This window comes from Cygnus olor, chromosome Z (assembly GCF_009769625.2).
Source record: "Cygnus olor isolate bCygOlo1 chromosome Z, bCygOlo1.pri.v2, whole genome shotgun sequence".
Taxonomy (NCBI): Eukaryota; Metazoa; Chordata; class Aves; order Anseriformes; family Anatidae; genus Cygnus; species Cygnus olor.
The window spans coordinates 62970630-62988224 of record NC_049198.1 but is presented as its reverse complement, the minus strand read 5'-3'; the positions used below and the strand labels follow the sequence as shown (position 1 = coordinate 62988224).

Here is a 17595-nt window from a genome sequence, read left to right as displayed (position 1 = left end):
TCCTCCGGACAGGAACTGAATTCTGCGCCGAGCCAGCTTCCAGAAGCGTCCCAATTCGGGGTGGTGGCGGTGGTACGGGGTGTTTTGGCCGTCACCGATTTTCGGCCGGGCAGCCCGTGTGGGGTCGGGCGGCCGATGCAGCACCGTGCCCTCACCCAGCCGTGCCGAGCGGAGCCGGGCCGGGCAGGCAGCGCCTCCCGCGGAGCACCCTCACTGCCTCCCCCTCCCGCCGGGAGCACGGTGGGGGCGACACCGCGGGCGGCGGCGGCCGCTCCTCCCCCGGTCCCTTCTCTCCCGGGCCGGAGCCGGAGCCGGGGAACGGGGCTGGGGGCCGGAGCGGAGCCGAGCCGGGGGCGGGCGGGGCGAGGCGCAGGCGCGGCGCACGGCGGGCTGCAGCCGGGCCCCCGCGCCGCTCCCGGGAGCCGATGGCAGCTGCACAGCGCGGCCGCCCGGCAGAGCGCGGCGCGGCGCGGCGCCCCCGGCGCGGGATGCGCGGGCGGGCAGGCGGCGGCGGCGGCGGTGGTGGCGGCGGCGGTGGTGGCAGCGGCTGCGACAGCTCCGGGAGTCGGAGGGACGGCGCCGGGCGGCTGGCGGCCGCCTTGCTCGCCTGACCTGCGTGCCCCCCCCGTGTCCGCGCCGGGCTGCCCCGAAGGATGTCCGCCCAGTCCAAGGGGACCGCATCCTCGTCCTCGTCGCCGTCCGAGGGGCCGCCGGCTGCCTCCAAAGCCAAGGTGAAGGAGCAGATCAAGATCATCGTGGAGGATTTGGAATTAGTGCTGGGGGACCTGAAAGACGTGGCCAAGGAACTTAAGGAGGTGAGAAGCGCCGGCAGCGGGGAGCACAGCTAACGGACCGACGGTCTGCCCCCGTCCCCCCGGGGCTCTGCCGCCGCTGCCCCGGGCTCCTTTCGCCACTTCTTCGCGGCGGTCCCAGCAACTAGTGGCCGGGCCGGGCCGGGCTGGTGTGGCCCCCGGCCGTGCCCCGGGGGGTGGCGGTGCCCCGGGGGTGTCCATGCCCCGGGGGGGATGTCCGTGTCCCTGGGGTGTCCGTACCCCGCTGCGGCGCCCGGCGCTGCGGGACGGGGCGGGCGCGGCTGGAGCCCCGGCGTTCCCCCCGCAGCTGCCAGGCGGCACTTCCCGGGGACTTCCCACCCTTTTCAGCCGGGAGGCCGGGGGTGCCCTGCGGGGTCCCCGCGGGGCGAGGAGGGTGCCCAGGGAGGAATGGGGGGGCTGCAGGACCTCAGCTTCTCGGCGGATGGAGAGGCGGCAGGAGCAGATCTCCTCCCGCCCCAGCGCGTTTAACTTTTGGCCGCCCGGTGTAAGTCCGTGTGCACCCCCAGGCTGCGGCCCAGTGCCGCTCCGCCGGCTGCTGAGGGTTGGGGAGTCCCTGCTGGGGACCCCCGCAGCCGGCGCCCTGGACTGGTCGGGGTCCCTACCCGGCCCGGTGGCCGCGGTGCGGCGGGTCTGCCGCTGCCTCTGCAGGCTGCACCGGGAGCCCTGTTCGTCTTGTCGATCTGGCAAGATTGCCTTTGTAATCTTTCCCTTTGCCCGTGGCGAGTGTCTTCTCCCCTAGGTTAATCTGCAGGCGGGGTGCGATTACCGCAGGGATGTTCGTAAGCAGCGAAATGTTGTAGCAGGAGAAAAACAATTTGGCTGTCCTTTTGGAGATGTGCACGTTATCTTGATTTTGCTACACAACTAGTCGACAGATGGTTGGATTATGCACCAAAATTCAAGTCCAGAATCTCTGTGCGTTGCTTTATAATCCTGGATTTGACATTTATAAGAGGCCGTGTCTTTTGCTATCAAATATTAGTTTTCTATTTTAACAACATTGTCAACAAGTTTTATACAACAGACTTTTGCCATCCGAGGCAGGCTGAAATTCACCCAGTGCTTCATATGATGTTGGCAGATACATAAACACACGGCTCACTAATCACAGCTGTTAGACTTATTCCCACCCACAACTCCAGATTTCTCTTCTTTTTTTCGAAAATATAATTTCTTAACGTGCAGCTGTCTGCACTGCTTTTATATACATATATATATATTAAAGTGGAAGTAAACATTGTTTATAGAGCAGTTCTTTAAATGTTCTAAAGTCTGATCGAGTAAGCTGGCTTCTGTTGCTGCAGAAGCACATTTTTTGGGACCTGGAATTCCCTGCACATAATCACTCCCAGCTTTCCTCTAGTGAGCAAACAAGATCTCTGTAGGTGGAGGTCATGTGTCATCGTTTACTGTGGCATGTTTTATCTAAGCAAACTGGTTGACTGCATCTGTGAGAGAGAACTGGGTTTACCTCTGCTTGATGGGGAAACGGCTTGTCTGGAACTTTTTTTCCCAAGCAGAAGTGAAATGTAAAAAGGAAGTTGTAGAAAAACAGTGCTGGAACTCTATGAAGTCGTATGTATGTGTTGAAGGGTGGTTGGATTGCCGAGAGCATCTGTTTTGAGAGCAAATAGAAATATTTCTATAAAAGGGGACTTAACTCCTGTTTGTAATCACACATGAGTTTCTGAGTTACAATTTCTTTATATATTACACAAAGGTGATACCCGTGATATTGTGACCAGTGAGGGTTGCATGCTATCTGCTTGTTTGCAACATTATCATTATGTATTACATACACTTTGTATGACATTTATGATCTGCTGGAGTTTGCCATATGAGTACCCCCAGCTGTCAGCCTTTTATAGTACGGACTAATCCTGTACAGGGCTTCTTGATGCATCTGAAATGTGTACCTTTTAATGTGGAAGTGAGGCAATTGATGATATTATAAATTACTAATCATGCTTTTTTTGTAGTTTTTTGTAGGTGTTAGAATGCATTTGCAAATGTTTCATTAAAACATGCAGGAAGAGTTGGTCTATCGTTGGTTTTGGTGTATTATACACAGAAGTAAATCTGTCCTATTTCTGTGGTTCTGTACTGTAGGACCAGGCAAGGTGGTAAACTCACCCAAATTGTGTACTTCTCAAAATATTTAGGCTATACTTTTTCTTCATGGTATGTTTGCTGCAGTCAGGCTTTTGTACTACCTCTTCAGTTTTTTTTTTTTTTTTCTTTTCCTATTAGGAATACAGTATTCTGAAAATGGCCTTTCCTTCTTTTTAAATTGCTATTATGTTAAAGAGACTTACATTCTGTTTTACTGGTAGGTTATGGGGTAGGGTTATAATTATTATTATTATTATTATTATTATTATTATTGTTGTTGTTGTTGCATGTAGTTGCAGTAATACTTAGTTGTGATATTGAAAATGCATCATTTATAGAACTTTTTTTCTGATTCTGTTTACCTGTTTTTTACTCTTAATTACCAATTATTTATTATGCAACACTTAATATATCACTTCAGGCATTGGGATAAACTGGATGTCCTCTCCCAGTGTCTTTTAGCCTTCATTTGTTAAGTTTTATACTCAAAGTACCATCAAATTGTAAGGTAGTTTTATTGCTTTAGAGTGAACAGTTTTATAACAGTAAGGAGTATGGCTTACACGACTTGTATGTCATTACATTTAGCTTGTTATTGTTTACTCATGTTAATGTTTTTGCATCTGTCGTTTGTTCCAGAGCTTTTTTTCTGATGGCTGCTGCAACCAGCTTTTGTGTTTAAATAGATGCTGGGGAGGGGAAGTGGGGGGAGGACAGACTGTTAAATTCAGAGGCCTGAAGTTTAGAAATTTTCTGTAAATACATATGACAGAATCATGTGGATTAAAACAAATGCGTGCTAAGAGTTCTCACGTCTGAGAAGTGGAACATCTGCCTCTTCTCCTTGTTCTTATTGGTCTGCTTAATCTGAGGTGCCCACAAAGACTGGAGGTGGAGAAGTGATGACTGAGGGGCATGTTAGATGTAGGGGGGCTAAGTGCAGAGTTTGAGTTCATGTATGGCTAGTCCATAACTGTACTCTCTAGGGTGCTGTTAACTATGGAGAGACTCAACCACTTCTGTCTCCTTGCTAAAAAGAAACACAGGGTGGAAAAGAAACACATACCAACAGTGGGATGTGCTTTTGTGCTGGAAGAAATTACTGTTCAAAATGGATTTGAGTAGCCATTATTTGAAAAATACTCCAAAGAAAAATCAAAGAAGTGCCAGATAATTGAGTAACACTGAATGTTTCTTTAGTCCAGGCTATTTCAACATTAAGTTGGTGAAGCCTACTCCGGAGTATTGGATAAAAGACCTTTTTTTTTTTTTTTCTTTTTTTTTTTTCTTTTTCTTTTTCTAGAGTGGGTTTAGAAAGATGGTTATTATTAAATGTTGCTTTGCAAATTTATTTGTCAAGTACCTAAGCAATGAGGTGATAAGCACTACAGGAGACCAGAAGATGTGTGCTAGTTAAACTATTTTGAGTGTAAAATGCACAGTGTGGCCCTAATTCTCTGACTGACTTCAGAAGGCGTTGTAGGTAGGGGGTGTGCTTGTGCACCTGAGGATGCTAGGGAAAGGAGATCACATTTTTAAGGCTTCACTGCTTTCACATTTTACGACATTAGGCATTTCTGGATCCTTGCTCTTGTTTACATTAAGGAAATACTTCACCAAATCATTTGATAAATACTTCTTATTGTAATGAAAACTCATCGTGCAAAACAAATTCCTGGAAGTTATGTGTGAAACATTTACATGGCTTTTAATTGGCTAAATAAGCTTCAAACTTTTATCAAAAGGAAGCAGCTGTGGATCTGTTGCCAATATTTAGGATAATCCAAAATGGAGGTGCAGGAGAAACAGTAGCCCTAAGAGGCATTGCACATGCATCAGTAAATTTCCAGTCTCTCTTAGTCTACCTCCTCTGCTCTAAATCCTTCTAAAATGTTTTGCTGAAAGAATGAATGAATAATCACCCCTCACCTAACTTCCCCTTTTATTTTTCATAAATATGTGATATATAAAACTTTGTTATGACTTAAATAATGTTTTCTGAGTGATGGTGGAACTATTAGATGTAAAAACAAACAAAAACAACAACAACAAAACAAAAAGAAACAAAATTAAAAAAACACACAAAGTTTTTTGCAGGGGTAGATGACCTGTTTCTATAAGCAGGCCAGTCATATTTTTTTTAGGTGTGTGTGGGGGTAATGTATTCCCTGATCTGCATTTTTTACGTCTGGCCTGCATTGAGCATACTATAATTTTGACACCAGTGTTTTTCATTCCTTTCTGGTTTCTGTGTTCAGCTGGTGATCCAGATGGCAGTAAGGCTCTTCAGGTTGTTCTGTGTTCATCCAGAATCTAGGAAGCTGCAGATTATATCCAACAAGAGGATTAGAGCAGTGGCAATCAATCATCTATCAGTTTCTCTGTTGTTCAGGCAGAAATACAAACAGCTGTACAAAAACATTGTGGGTTCATATTGTAGCATGAAGTGTGCGGGGTTATAGTATAAGTATGGAATATACTGCATAGAGTTCTGGGGCTAGGCAAAGCAAAGCAAAACATTTTAATCCCTTCCTTCTCCTGCCCATTCCTGCTATCAAGGAGCTGTAGCTCCTTCTGCTAGGTGGTGGCAACTGAAGGAAGAATTTTTTGGGCATGTTTCTTCCTGCTGTTAGAAGTCCCACAGATGCAGATGCCCTTCTTACATATGGATTCTGGATGCTGGCACTCTTGAGTGTTACTTTTGGAGTGGGTCTTGCTTCAGTGCATATGGATTTTGTACATGCGGTCAATAAGGTGCGGGGGGGAGTATCAGTTCGGGGGGGTGGGGAATGAAGCTTTCTTGGTATTTTTGTGGCTGTAGCTGAGCTTGTGGTCCAGGTCAGAGACCAGCACTAAGTGCCGTATGGCAGATGGCATTGCCCATTCCAAAACGTGCTTCTCTCTACAGCAGCAGACTTCTCTGATTTCTCACTGCAGTCCTTAGTGACAGATGCAACCGTGAACCCTACCTGGATGTTTATTGTAAGTGCAGAGTATGATTCATTATGTAAGAGAAGCACTGCACACAGCTTTGTTGTGATCTGCCTGGGGTCCAAATGGGGCCATAAATAGTCACTGCAGGTAAATGAATCATAGTTTTCCTTTCCCTTTATTTCTTGGGGCCTATGAAGCATATATACAGTTACACACAATAAAAAAAATAAAAATAAAAATAAAAATAAAAGCACAGATGTAATTACATAAAACTCTTTTGCAAATAGTATCAACAATACTAATAGGGCTAAAAGGTAGCTATGAACCTTAAAGAATGTTTTGAGGTTGTCAGGACCACTTTAAAAGCTGATTTAGTACTAAGTAAAGTTGCTCTGTATCTGATTTTTAATCAAAGCTATCAATAATCTATTGTGTAACACAATGAAAGGAATAACTAGCATAAATATAGAGCACTGCTTATTAAAATCAAGAGACTTGATGGAGGGAAGCACACTGTCAATTTGTGCTAGCTATTTTGTTTTTCTAAACACTCATGTCAGCTACTTCATTCCCTTTATGCAATACTAAGCTCCTGATAGTAATGTGCATTGTGCAACCATGAGCTAAATAGAGCATATATAAATTCAGTTTTCAAATAAAAACAGTACCACAGTGAAAACATGTATCTTTGTGCTAAAGTATGAACTTCACACAATCTGTGCACTACTGACCGTGATACAGAAAACAGGACTAGTGAGGCAAGAACTTCAGTCTGTTGCAGTCAGACGTTTGACGTTGACTTCAGCGGTAACAACAATAATGTCATGGAGGCAGAAGTTATTTTGGGTCTGCTTCACTTTTGCTAAAAGTTCAAAATTCAGAGGAATCAGTTGCTGCCATGTATTTATATGAATGTGTCATAAAAAATAAGGACTTGGCTGAGTACCGTTATTTAAGTTTTGCAGATTTTTGCTGGTTCCCTCTGAAAATGAAACAATATCTCTAATATCTCTCTTCCCATTACTCACACACCTCATGAACTTCTGGAACAGCCTTCCCACTTCCATTCATAAACTTGCAGCCAAATTGCTGCTCACAATCGATTTATACCCAGCTAATTAATGCTCTGTCTGGTGGAGGCGGGGTGAGGTGCACATGCTCTTTTCAAGTTTAAAGAGTACTATCTCTTAGTACCTACTTCACAATATCTTTGTAAACAGCATCACTATCCTCTTCTAGTTTTCATTTTGTTTAGAGTTGCAAAATGTTGTAGGCTTAGTCTTCTCCATATGTTAGTCCTATTCTTTGAAAGGCAAGTGAACTGAATGGTCAGCAACCTCACAGCTAACTCATGTGTATCCTGTTCAGATGTCCCCATCCCCATACTGGAATTTTCAGCAGGAGTTATTGTTGAGAGGTGGACAGAGTGAAGGGGTCTGTTTTGCATATCGGCTGCTGTCCTGCAGCAGATATTCAGTCATGCAGGTTACATCAGCTTTGTTGCCTGTATATATATATGGGTCCTTATGTTGCTATTAGGTGTTTTTTTTTTTTTTTTTTTTTTTCCCCTCCACAATAAGTAGCAGATAATGTGCTTTGTTGTCTTAAGGTAAAGGTCTTGAGGTAGCATTTCACTCAAATGTCAGTGTATGGTACATGTTACCATACTGCTGAATTTTTTTTTGCATTAGCTGTAAATGTGTTAAGCAGTGCAGTCTATACATGCCTTTCTCTCAGCTCGTGTCCAGCTCTGTACATCACTGACTTTGGTCATTCTTGCAGCTACCTGCAATGCTCCAAAATGCCTTTCCTTACTGTACCTAAGAGAAGAATGAAGACAGAGGCTGCTTCCACAGTGGAAGAGCTGAGAATATCCTCTAGCAGATCTCTGACTGCAGCTTTCCTTGGTCAGTTGCGTGTGTGTGTTGAATTACTGGGGGTGGGAGGGCTTGGTGGCTGTTGGCATTCTGGTTTAGTTTACGGTTACTGTACTACAGCTGATTGCAGTCGTGACGAGAAATTGCCTCCAAACAGGAGGAGTAGTACTGTCAGTTGTTGCTTTTGCAAAAATAATGGTGTGTTCATATGTCTTTAAAGGTTAACAAACTCATCCATTGTTTCATGCAGCATGTGCCACATTACATTACGAAGACAGAGCACTGGTGTTGAATCACTTCCAGATTTCATTGTAGATTATTTCTCAGTAATGTGAAAAATCCTCCAATGTTAAAACACCTTTTTTTTTTTTTTTTTTTTTTTTTTTTTTTTTTTTTCTCCTTAAGTCTTTTTGGATAACTCTGCACCAATTATTTCAGTTTGTCATCCGTGATGGTATTATGTTCTTCCCTTAGTGTGGTGTGTTCATGATTCTTTCTGTGATAGAATAGCTTCAGAATAGCTTCAAGGTAGAAGCAGAGTACAACATCCTTACTTGCACTATAGTGGTTTATGTGGTAAGATAAGGGGACAATTTTTGTACATCTGAAAATAATGGGGGAAGTTTAAGATTTGATTAAAGTGAGGCCATCTGCATGGGGTTCCGGAACTTAGATGGGAAACCAAAAACTAGGTTTGGCCTTCCCATTGAACTGCAGAAAGTGTGCTAAGTGCTTGAAGTGTTTATTCAAAACTATCTTGTTTTGATATCTAATAACATTTGTATTTTGTTGGAAAAGACATTTGCTAAAACAGGCAGCTTATGTGACCTGAAAGATGTAGTTTAAGGAAATAAACCCAAACTGAAAACATTAATAAATAAACAGTTTGGGCTTGCATCACTATAATAACTGACTGATTTGTACCCATGTAACTCAATATCCTCCCTGTATAAAATTAATGTGGAAAATCAAGGTCAGCATGTTGTTTCGTTTTGTTGATCGTAACAAAAACCAAGTATAATTCTTTTCTTGCATGCTTTGTCATTGAGATTCTTTTTTGTTTGTTTGTTTGTTTCTGTTGTTGCTGTTATATGCCTTCTACTTTTTCTTCAATTTTGTTAGAAATGGGTAAAAAGAATATGTTCACAGTATTAATTCTCTGAATTCTTGTAAGTGCGTGTGCTAATGAGAGTAATTGTCAGCTAAAATTACTACTTACAGTTCAGTAGTTATTAGAGAAATAAATGGAACATATGTATATAGTTTTAAATATCTTAGAATCACAGACTGGTTGAGGCTGAAAGGGGATCTCTGGAAATCATCCAAACCATTCTAGAAACACCTAGAGCAGGTTGCTTGGGATCTTTTACAATTCAGTCTTGAATATCTCCAAGGATGGAGAGACTACAGCCTCTCTAGGCAACTTGTGCCAGTGTTGAATCACCTTCACAGTAATTTTTTTTCTTATTTTTAAGTAGAATATCCTGTATTTCAATTTTTGCCTGTTGTCCTTTCATTTAGCACCACTGACAAGAGTCTGACATTGTCATCTTATTCCTTCCAATCAGATATTTATACACATTGAGATAAGATCCCCCGAGCCTTCTCTTCTGCAGGCTGAAGAATCACAGTTCTCTCAGTCTCTCCTCATGTACCAGATGTGCCAATCCTTTGGTCATCTTACAAACTTGCTTCAGTGTGTTCATACCGCTCTTGTGCTATGGAGCCTAGAACTGTGCACCGTACTCCAGGTGTAAAATAATCAGATGTATATTAGGTAAAAGTCCTGTGTTAGGAACATCAGCTTCCCTTGATAAACATTTCTTAATCTGAAAGTTTAAAATTAGTTGGAAAACATTCTCTACTTCTTCATTAAAGTTGCAGTAGTAAATGGTTATGGGCTTGTCATTGTCTGGGATCTGAATGTAGGTTTTACCTACTTTCAAAACTAGCAATAAATATTTGCAGTGTGAATACAAAGGATGAATATAGTGGATGCAGACACCTGTTGTGGTTTAGCCCGGCTGGCAGCTAAACACCACACAGCCGTTCGCTCACCCTCTCCCCTCCCTCTCTGGGATGGGGGAGAGAAACGGGAAAGTGAAGTCTGTGAGTTGAGATAAAGACTGTTTATTAAGACAGGGAAAAGAATAACAACAACAATAATAATAATAATAGTATTAATAGTAATAATGTGTACGAAATGAGTGATGCACAATGCAATTGCTCACCACCCGTTGACCGATGCCCAGCCTATCCCCGAGCAGCCGGCCCCCCCCACCCCGGCTAGTCACCCCTATATATTGTTCAGCATGACGTCAGATGTATGGAATACCCCTTTGGCCAGTTTGAGTCAGCTGTCCTGGGTCTGTCCCCTCCCAGCTCCTGCTGCACCCCTAGCCTGCTTGCTAGCAGGACATAGCGAGAAGCTGAAAAGTCCTTGGCTTGGTGTAAGCACTGCTCTACAACAGTTAAAACATCAGCATGTTATCAGCGCTCTTCTCATCCTAATCCAAAACATAGCACCCTGCCAGCTACTAGGAGGAAAATTAACTCTGTCCTAACTGAAACCAGGACAGATATCCACCCCTTATTCCATACCATTTATGTCATGCTCAGGTTACACTCTTTCCAATACCTTCTAATTAATCACCATTTTCATCTATGATATATAGCAATCATGGTAGTGATGACATACAGTATTATATGATAATTAACATACTACAATTCAACTTATGGGCTATTCTCACCCAGTATTAGGTCCCCTTGAGGTACACACCGGACCTCCCCATTCTTTTGCATTACCCACCAAGTGCATCCAGGTCCCTGAGCAAAAGCAATCCCACGAATGGGTTTGCCTTTTCCTGAGGCGGGAGTAGCCCAGACTGTCTTACCCAGCATGTTTCTTACGTGCACTACAGGAACTTTATCCCCTTCTACAGTGCATAACAGGTTTGATTGGGCAGGTCCAGCTCGGTTGGCAGATCCCCTAGTATTGACTAACCAGGTGGCCTTTGCCAAATGTGTTTCCCAATTTTTGAATGTCCCAGCACCCATTGCTTTCAGTGTAGTCTTTAACAGTCCATTGTATCGTTCAACTTTCCCGGAGGCTGGTGCATGATAGGGGATGTGATACACCCACTCAATACCATGTTCTTTGGCCCAAGTGTCTATAAGGTTGTTTCGGAAATGAGTCCCATTGTCTGACTCAATTCTTTCTGGGGTGCCATGTTGCCATAGGACTTGCTTTTCAAGGCCCAGGATAGTGTTCCGGGCGGTGGCATGGGGCACAGGATATGTTTCCAGACATCTGTTGGTTGCTTCCACCATTGTAAGTACGTGGCGCTTGCCGTTGCGGGTTTGAGGGAGTGTGATGTAATCAATCTGCCAGGCCTCTCCATATTTGTATTTCAGCCATCGTCCTCCATACCAGAGAGGCTTTGACCGTTTGGCTTGTTTAATTGCAGCACATGTTTCACAATCATGAATAACCTGTGCTATAGTGTCCATGGTCAGGTCCACCCCTCAATCACGAGCCCATCTGTATGTTGCATCTCTACCTTGATGGCCTGAGCTGTCATGGGCCCATTGGGCTATAAATAATTCACCTTTATGTTGCCAGTCCAGGTCCACCTGGGCCACTTCAATCTTAGCAGCCTGATCCACCTGCTGGTTGTTTTGATGTTCTTCAGTAGCCCGATTCTTGGGCACATGAGCATCTACATGGCGTACCTTTACAACCAGGTTCTCTACCCGGGCAGCAATATCTTGCCACAATGCAGCAGCCCAGATGGGTTTGCCCCGGCGTTCCCAGTTGTTCTGCTTCCATTGCTGTAGCCACCCCCACAGGGCATTTGCTACCATCCATGAATCAGTACAGAGATAGAGAACTGGCCACTTTTCTCGTTCAGCAATATCTAAGGCCAGCTGAACGGCTTTCACTTCTGCAAACTGACTCGATTCGCCTTCTCCCTCAGCAGCTTCTGCAACTCGTCGTGTAGGACTCCATACAGCAGCTTTCCATCTCCGATGCTTTCCCACAATATGACAGGACCCATCAGTGAACAGGGCATATTTCTTGTCATTTTCTGGTAGCTTGTTGTACAGTGGGGCTTCTTCAGCACGGACCACTTCCTCCTCTGATGATATCCCAAAGTATTTGCCTGCTGGCCAGTCCATAATCACTTCCAAGATTCCTTGGCGACTGGGGTTTCCTATTCGAGCCCGCTGAGTAATCAGTGCAACCCACTTGCTCCATGTAGCATCAGTTGCATGACGTGTAGAGGGGACCCTTCCTTTGAACATCCAACCCAGTACCGGCAGTCGGGGTGCCAGGAGGAGCTGCGCTTCAGTACCGACCACTTCCGAAGCAGATCGAACTCCTTCATATGCTGCTAATATCTCCTTTTCGGTTGGAGTATAGCGGGCCTCAGATCCTCTGTATCCCCGACTCCAAAACCCCAGGGCTTGACCTCGAGTTTCCCCAGGTTCTTTCTGCCAGAGGCTCCAGGTGGGACCATTCTCCCAGGCTGCGGTGTAGAGCACATTCTTTACATCTGGTCCTGTTCGGACTGGCCCAAGGGCTACTGCATGAACTATTTCCTGTTTAATTTGTTCAAAGGCTTGTCGTTGCTCAGGGCCCCATTCAAAAGCATTCTTCTTACAGGTTACTTGGTAGAGCGGGTTTACAATCAGACTGTAATTTGGAATATGCATTCTCCAAAACCCCACGACACCTAGGAAAGTTTGTGTTTCCTTTTTGCTAGTTGGTGGAGACATAGCTGTTATTTTGTTGATCACATCCACTGGGATTTGACGACGTCCATCTTGCCATTTTATTCCTAAAAACTGGATCTCTCGTGCAGGTCCTTTAACTTTATTTTGTTTTATGGCAAAACCGGCCTTCAGAAGGATTTGGACTATTTTCTTCCCTTTCTTGAAAACTTCCTCTGCAGTGTCACCCCACACAATGATGTCATCGATGTACTGCAGGTGTTCAGGAGCTTCCCCCTGCTCCAGCGCAGACTGGATCAGTCCACGGCAAATGGTAGGGCTGTGTTTCCACCCCTGGGGCAGCCGATTCCAAGTATATTGGACTCCCCTCCAAGTGAAAGCAAACTGTGGCCTGCACTCTGCTGCTAGAGGGATGGAGAAAAATGCATTAGCAATATCAGTTATGGCATACCACTTGGCTGCCCTTGATTCCAGTTCATAGTGGAGTTCTAGCATGTCCGGCACTGCAGCACTCAGTGGTGGCGTGACTTCGTTCAGGCCACGATAGTCCACTGTTAGTCTCCACTCACCATTAGACTTTCGCACTGGCCATATGGGACTATTAAAAGGTGAATGAGTCTTGCTGATCACTCCTTGGCTCTCCAGTTGACGAATTAGCTCGTGGATGGGAATCAGAGAGTCTCGGTTGGTGCGATATTGCCGCCGGTGCACAGTTGTGGTAGCGATTGGCACTTGCTGTTCTTCAACCCTCAGCAACCCCACAACAGAAGGGTCCTCTGAGAGACCGGGCAAGGTAGACAACTGTTTAATGTCCTCTGTCTCTAAGGCAGCTATGCCAAAAGCCCAGCGGAACCCTTTTGGGTCCTAGAAATATCCTCCTCTAAGATAGTCTATGCCAAGGATGCACGGAGCATCCGGGCCAGTCACAATACGGTGCTTTTGCCACTCATTTCCGGTTAGACTCACTTCAGCCTCCAATACAGTTAACTGCTGGGATCCCCCCGTCACGCCATAAACACAGATGGGCTCTGGCCCTTTACAGCTTGATGGCATTAGAGTACATTGTGCACCGGTGTCTACTAAAGCCTTATACTTCTGTGCGTCTGACGTGCCAGGCCATCGAATCCACACAGTCCAATAAACTTGATTGTCCCTTTCCTCCCCCTGGCTGGAGGCAGGGCCCCTCTAGTCCTGGTCAGAATCTTCGTTTCTGTGTTTAAAGGACTGCCTGCTAGAAGTTGGAGCAGCAAACTTTTCAGAGAACCCCTTTTTCCTGATTGTTTTCTTTTGTAACTCACGTACCCGTGCCTCTAGGGTCGCAGTAGATTTTCCATCCCATTTTGTCATGTCCTCTCCATGGTCACGTAGGTAAAACCACAGGGTGGCGCGGGGTGTGTACCCACCATATTGTCTTCTTTGCACGGATGAACGTTTACCCCTAATAGCCGAGACACTGGTTTGTACAGGTGGGGAAGAAAATACACTCTCTTTAAGTTGGTGGACCTCTTCAGAAAGTTTCTCCAAAGTATTCTCTTTTAGTTGGTGGCCACTGGTTCGTTCAGGTGGGGGGGAACATAAATTCTCTTTAAGTCGGTGGAACTCTTCAGAGAGTTTCTTCACAGCCGAGACGCAGGCCTGTAGGGAAGAGGAGAGACTTTCTTCGTACTGCTGGAGTTGTTTAGCCAATTCATCCACTGTGGGTTCGTCACCATCTTTCCAGGTTATTATTGCCAATGAGCTGGCATATGATAATGGTGCACTCTGTACAAACTTCCGCCACATGGGTCGTGTACACTGGACTTCATCTGGATCTGTGGATATTTGTGCGTCGTCTAGGTCCTTATAAATTACCTCCCGTACGGCTAATTCCCTCAGGTACTGAATTCCCTTCTCCATGGTGGTCCACTTGACTGGTAGACATACAAGTTCTTCCTTGAAGGGATACCTTTCCTTCACAGCTGACAGGAGACGCCTCCAGAGGCTGTGAGATCGTGCTCCATCTCCAATTGCTTTGTCAATGCCTGCATCTCTAGCAAGGGATCCCAGCCGCCTGGCTTCCCTGCCCTCCAATTCCACACAATTGGCTCCAGTGTCCCAGCACCGGAGCAGCCAGGTGGCAAGCTGCTCACCTATACAGCGACCAAAATCTTTTCGCACATCTTGTAGCTCACGCTGGTATAGGGTTCGGGTAGTTACTGTTGATTTTTCGACATCCTCATCCTCATCTTCATCCTCCTGCACATTTGATGGCCCAGCCTCGTCTTCTCCATACCTAGACCTAGCAGAAGACTGTCTGCGTTCTAAACGACCTGAGTCTCTATACCATTTTTTCACCTTGTCTACAGGGGCAACTTACACTGCTACAGCTCGCTTCTCTGACCCAGCTACAGGGTCTGCCACAGGGGTTGGAATACCCTCTGCAGGGGCGACTTGCACTGCTACGGCTCGTTTCTCTGACCCAGCCACAGGGTCTGCCACAGGGGTTGGAATACCCTCTGCAGGGGCAACTTGCACTGCTATGGCTCATTTCTCTGACCCAGCCACAGGGTCTGCCACAGGGGTTGGAATACCCTCTGCAGGGACAACTTGCACTGCTACAGTTCGTTTCTCTGACCCAGCCACAGGAGTGGGAGCGGCTGCAGGAGCTGGAGCAGCTGCAGGGGCTGGAGTGGCTGTGGGAGCTGGAACTGGAACGGCTGCGGGAGCTGGAACTGGAACGGCTGCGGGAGCTGGAGCTGGAGCGGCTGCGGGAGCTGGAGTGGCTGCAGGGTCTGTCACTAGGTTGATAGTAGCATCAATTGCAGCTCGATAGGCACAAGCCGGACCCCAGCACGCTACAGTGATTTGTGTCACTTTGGAACTGCCAGAGTCATGACACCTTTTTTTCAAGCATTCTACCAGTTTTTTAGGATTTTGCAGTTGTTCAGGGGTGAATGTCCAAAACACTGGAGGTGCCCACTGCCCTAGAAACCTGCCCATATCCTCCCACACTCCCTGCCACTCGCAACTATCCCGCCTCAAGACAGATCTCCGGATGAGATTCCTAAGTAGTTGTTTAACCTTAAACAAAACCTGAAGCCATTCAGGAGACATAACAACAAGAACATGCTGGTCTGAGTATCCCAAGGATATTCAACATCTTGGAGAACTATCGTAACTAGCTCGGGGGATAAGAGGGTGGTGAAGGAGAAAGGGAGAGTGAACAGGTAGGAAAAAATATCTTCCCCTGTCCCCTCCACAGATTGGCTCCCTGATGAAAAAAGGCAATAGGTGTAATTGCTTTATAGGTGTAATTGTAATAGTTTCTGAGATATGGTTTCTGAAGTATAGAGTCGACGACAGTGCTGAGTACAAATACCAGGTTAGAGTCATGACCAGAAATCTCATCATTTCATAAGCCATCGTTACACCACACAGTACCATAACAATCTTAAACCAGGGCCCGGAAAGGATAAACAGCGCGACAGGGAGCACATACAGAAAGTAACGTGCTATAAAACTCAATTTGGGAAACAGGCACAGCAGACTTGAGATTAAGGCAATCAACATTGTGACTAGCAACTATTAAGCAGATCGAATACTTATACCAATTTTAGTTTAACACACTCTGGTCAAATCTGTCGATATCTCAACCCTTCGGGCCCCACGTTCGGCGCCAAAAGGGCTGTTGTGGTTTAGCCCGGCTGGCAGCTAAACACCACACAGCTGTTCGCTCACCCTCCCCCCTCCCTCTCTGGGATGGGGGAGAGAAACGGGAAAGTGAAGCCTGTGAGTTGAGATAAAGACAGTTTATTAAGACAGGAAAATAATAATAATAATAATAATAATAATAATAATAATAATAATAATAATAATAATAATAGTATTAATAATAATAATGTGTACAAAATAAGTGATGCACAATGCAATTGTTCACCACCCGTTGACCGACGCCCAGCCTATCCCCGAGCAGCCGGCCCCCCCACCCCAGCTAGCCACCCCTATATATTGTTCAGCATGATGTCAGATGGTATGGAATACCCCTTTGGTCAGTTTGGGTCAGCTGTCCTGGGTCTGTCCCCTCCCAGCTCCTGCTGCACCCCTAGCCTGCTCGCTAACAGGACAGAGCGAGAAGCTGAAAAGTCCTTGGCTTGGTGTAAGCACTGCTCTACAACAATTAAAACATCAGCATGTTATCAGCGCTCTTTTCATCCTAATCCAAAACATAGCACCCTACCAGCTACTAGGAGGAAAATTAACTCTGTCCTAACTGAAACCAGGACAACACCAATAGTTTAGAGTTAGTTTTTATAAATGAGTGTAGTCATATGCATACATATGGAATCTCTGTGTAACGTTAGGATGTGATCAGGGGAGCAGAGTGGCTGCAGCTTTTTTTGCTCTTAAAGGAATGCCACTCCTTTGTAACATCTTTCCATAAGACTATGGATATGTCCTTTTTCCTGCCTCCAAATTAAATTATCCTGGCAAACCCAATGTAATTATGCAAACTTTGTGAACCATTCAGGTCAAATTTGGTGCCAGCCTATGTGGTTTCACTGAGGGCAAATCATGCCTGAGAAATTTGGTGATTTTCAATGATGGGGTTACAGTGTTGGTGGATAATGAAAGAGCAACTAACATCATCTACCCGGACTTGTGCAAAGTGTTTATCACCATGCTGCCCAATATCCTTGACTCTAAATTGGAGAGACATGGATTTGACAGGTGGACCACCCCATGAGTAAGGAATTGGCTGAATGGCTGCTCTCAAACAGTTGTGGTCGATGGTTTCATGTTCAGGTGGAGATCAGTGACAAGTGGTGTTCCTCAGATGTCGGAACTGGGACTGATGCTGTTCAACATCTTTGTCAGCAACATGAACAACGGGACTGAGTTCACCCTCAGCAAGTTCGCCAATGACAGTAAGGTCAGTGGTGCAGTGGACACACTGGAGGGAAGGGATGCTATCCAGAGGGACCTGGACAGGCTTGAGAAGTGGGCCTGGGTGAACCTCATGAAGTTCCATAAGGCCAAGTGCAAGGCCCTGCACCTAGGTCAGGGCAATCCCAAGCACAAATACAGGCTGGGTGGAGAATGGATTGAGAGCAGCTCTGAGGAGAAGG

The 17595-nt window shown here is 45.8% G+C and overlaps 1 protein-coding gene across 3 annotated transcripts in view; it reads left to right on the top strand.

Annotated features, from left to right (window-relative positions):
- The first annotated feature begins 508 nt into the window (after positions 1–508).
- Positions 509–17595, top strand: part of PRR16 (proline rich 16) — a 120815-nt gene continuing 103728 nt past the window's right edge. For 2 of the 3 annotated variants that reach the window (XM_040540953.1, XM_040540952.1), the window contains exon 1: positions 682–815. Coding sequence is in view for 1 of the 3 variants with exons in the window: in XM_040540951.1 (XP_040396885.1) it covers positions 654–815 (162 nt within the window). In the remaining 2 variants the exon portion in view is untranslated. Of the gene's footprint in view, positions 816–17595 lie in introns of all 3 variants that reach the window. The other variant, XM_040540951.1, reaches the window with a different exon arrangement.